The 1768-nt window shown below is 57.2% G+C and overlaps 1 protein-coding gene across 1 annotated transcript in view; it reads right to left on the reverse strand.

The window, feature by feature from the left end:
- The window catches only part of MLLT6 (MLLT6, PHD finger containing), a 33002-nt gene that overhangs the window by 5419 nt on the left and 25815 nt on the right, over positions 1 to 1768 (reverse strand). Inside the window, exons 18-19 of the mRNA XM_031064886.1 lie at positions 1367 to 1622; positions 5 to 66 (exon numbers count right to left, since the gene is read on the reverse strand). Of these exons, the coding sequence (XP_030920746.1) occupies positions 5 to 66; positions 1367 to 1622 (318 nt within the window). The remainder of the gene's footprint in view (positions 1 to 4; positions 67 to 1366; positions 1623 to 1768) is intronic.

Genomic DNA, 1768 nt, shown 5'->3' on the forward strand with positions numbered 1-1768 from the left:
CAGCCGCTGCAGCTCCCGCTTTTGCTGGATCTGCTGCATCATCTGGAACACCAGCGCCTGCTGCTCCTGCAGGAACGGCCGGGACACGGCTCAGAGCAGGGACAGTGCGGGGACAGAGTGGGGACAGAATGGGGACAGAGCAGGGCTAGAGTGGGGACAGAGAGGACACAGTGGGGACAGAGTGCTCTGACACAAATCCCCCACAGTTCCAACCCATCAATGCAGCAATTTCAAATCTGTGGAATCCACCATCCCAAAATCCCAAACTGTCTCTGAATTCCAGGTGAGCGGGACCCGGGGGAAGCAGGCTCAGAGCTCACCTGCATCCCAAGGGACGCCCTGAAATCCAGGAAAACCTCCCTGAAATCCAGGAAAACTGCAGGAATCACTATGGCAACCATCGACCCTCGCGGCAGCTGGACACAGTGACATCAGCTGCCCTCGGAAATTGGCTTTTCCCGGGATATAAAAATAGCCTGACCCAGAAATGCATCCAGAGCAGCAGGCTGGGCTCCTGGGTGGAATGAGCAGAGCCTAGCCCTGGTGATAGAGCTGGTGGCACTCCCGTGTCACCCCAGGCAGGGAGGGGACAGCACCAAGGTCTCTGCAAGGCCATGGGCTGGGGTTTGCCATCTCAGGACCTGTTTGCCACCTCAGGGACCTGTTGCCACCTCTCCATCTCCATTCCCGGGACAGGGAGTGTGGGCAGGGAGCCAAGAACCCCAGAGCAGACACCTTTTGGGGGCCTTTCGGTGACCCCAAACCCCTGAGCCAGCTGTGGAACCCCCTGGGCACCTCCAGCTCTCTGTGTGGACGTGCCCAGACACAGCTGAGCTGCCTGGGATTGAAACAATTCAGGTTTTATCTCTCTCTAATCCCCAGCAGGGTCCTTGGCACGTTCTGCCTCTCCTGTTGGCCCAGGACACCTGGGAGCCCAGGGCCAGCCTGGGATCCAGCAGGATTTGCATCCTGGGATGCATCTCCAGGGGGGAACGGGTCTCCCAGTTTCCTCTTCCCGATTTCCCGGAGCTCCTGCCTTCTCACCCCCTCAGGATGTGGCAAACTCAGACTAAACTCAAATTAAACTTCTTTCCTTTGGTACAAAAAGAGTCCAAATACCACCTCCCCTCCCTGGGAGCTGCCACACCCCCAGCCTGGAGCTTTGATCCTCGGCATTTGGGATGCTTCCTCATCCTAAATTCCCAAACCAGCTCTGAATTCCCTCACCCAGCCCACGGTGGGTTCAGCCTCAAAAGGCTCAGAGGATTCGAGGACAAGACGGAACCTCCGGTTTTAATTTCAGATTTTCCTCTCTGCTCTGAGCTTTTCCCAGCACCACCAGCCTCCCCTCCCCTCCGTCCCTTACCGGGTTAAGTGGCTGGGAAGTCAGGAGCTGCTGCAGCTGCTGCAGCTGCTGCTCGTGCTGCTGCAGGACGTGCCGCTGCTGCTCCGTCAGGGGGCTCAGGCTGGCCACACTGTGGGAACACAGAGAGACACAGCAGCTGAAAAGATTTCCTTCCATGCCCAGCAGCATCCCAGGTGCAGGAGTGAGGGAGGATCGTATTTGTGAGAAGCACATTTGGCAAGAGCTGGGAAACGCCTTGGCTGAGCTCTCCAGCTCTCTGCGGGAACAAGCTGCAGGTAAATTCACCAGGGATACACGGATAATTATGCAGCTTGTGAAGGACCACGGGTCCAATTTAATGGCTGCTAAAATTCCTTCTGGTCCCCTCCCTACGGACACAATGGCTGGTGAACACTGAGCACT

This window comes from Geospiza fortis, unplaced genomic scaffold, assembly GCF_000277835.1.
Source record: "Geospiza fortis unplaced genomic scaffold, GeoFor_1.0 scaffold315, whole genome shotgun sequence".
NCBI lineage: Eukaryota > Metazoa > Chordata > Aves > Passeriformes > Thraupidae > Geospiza > Geospiza fortis.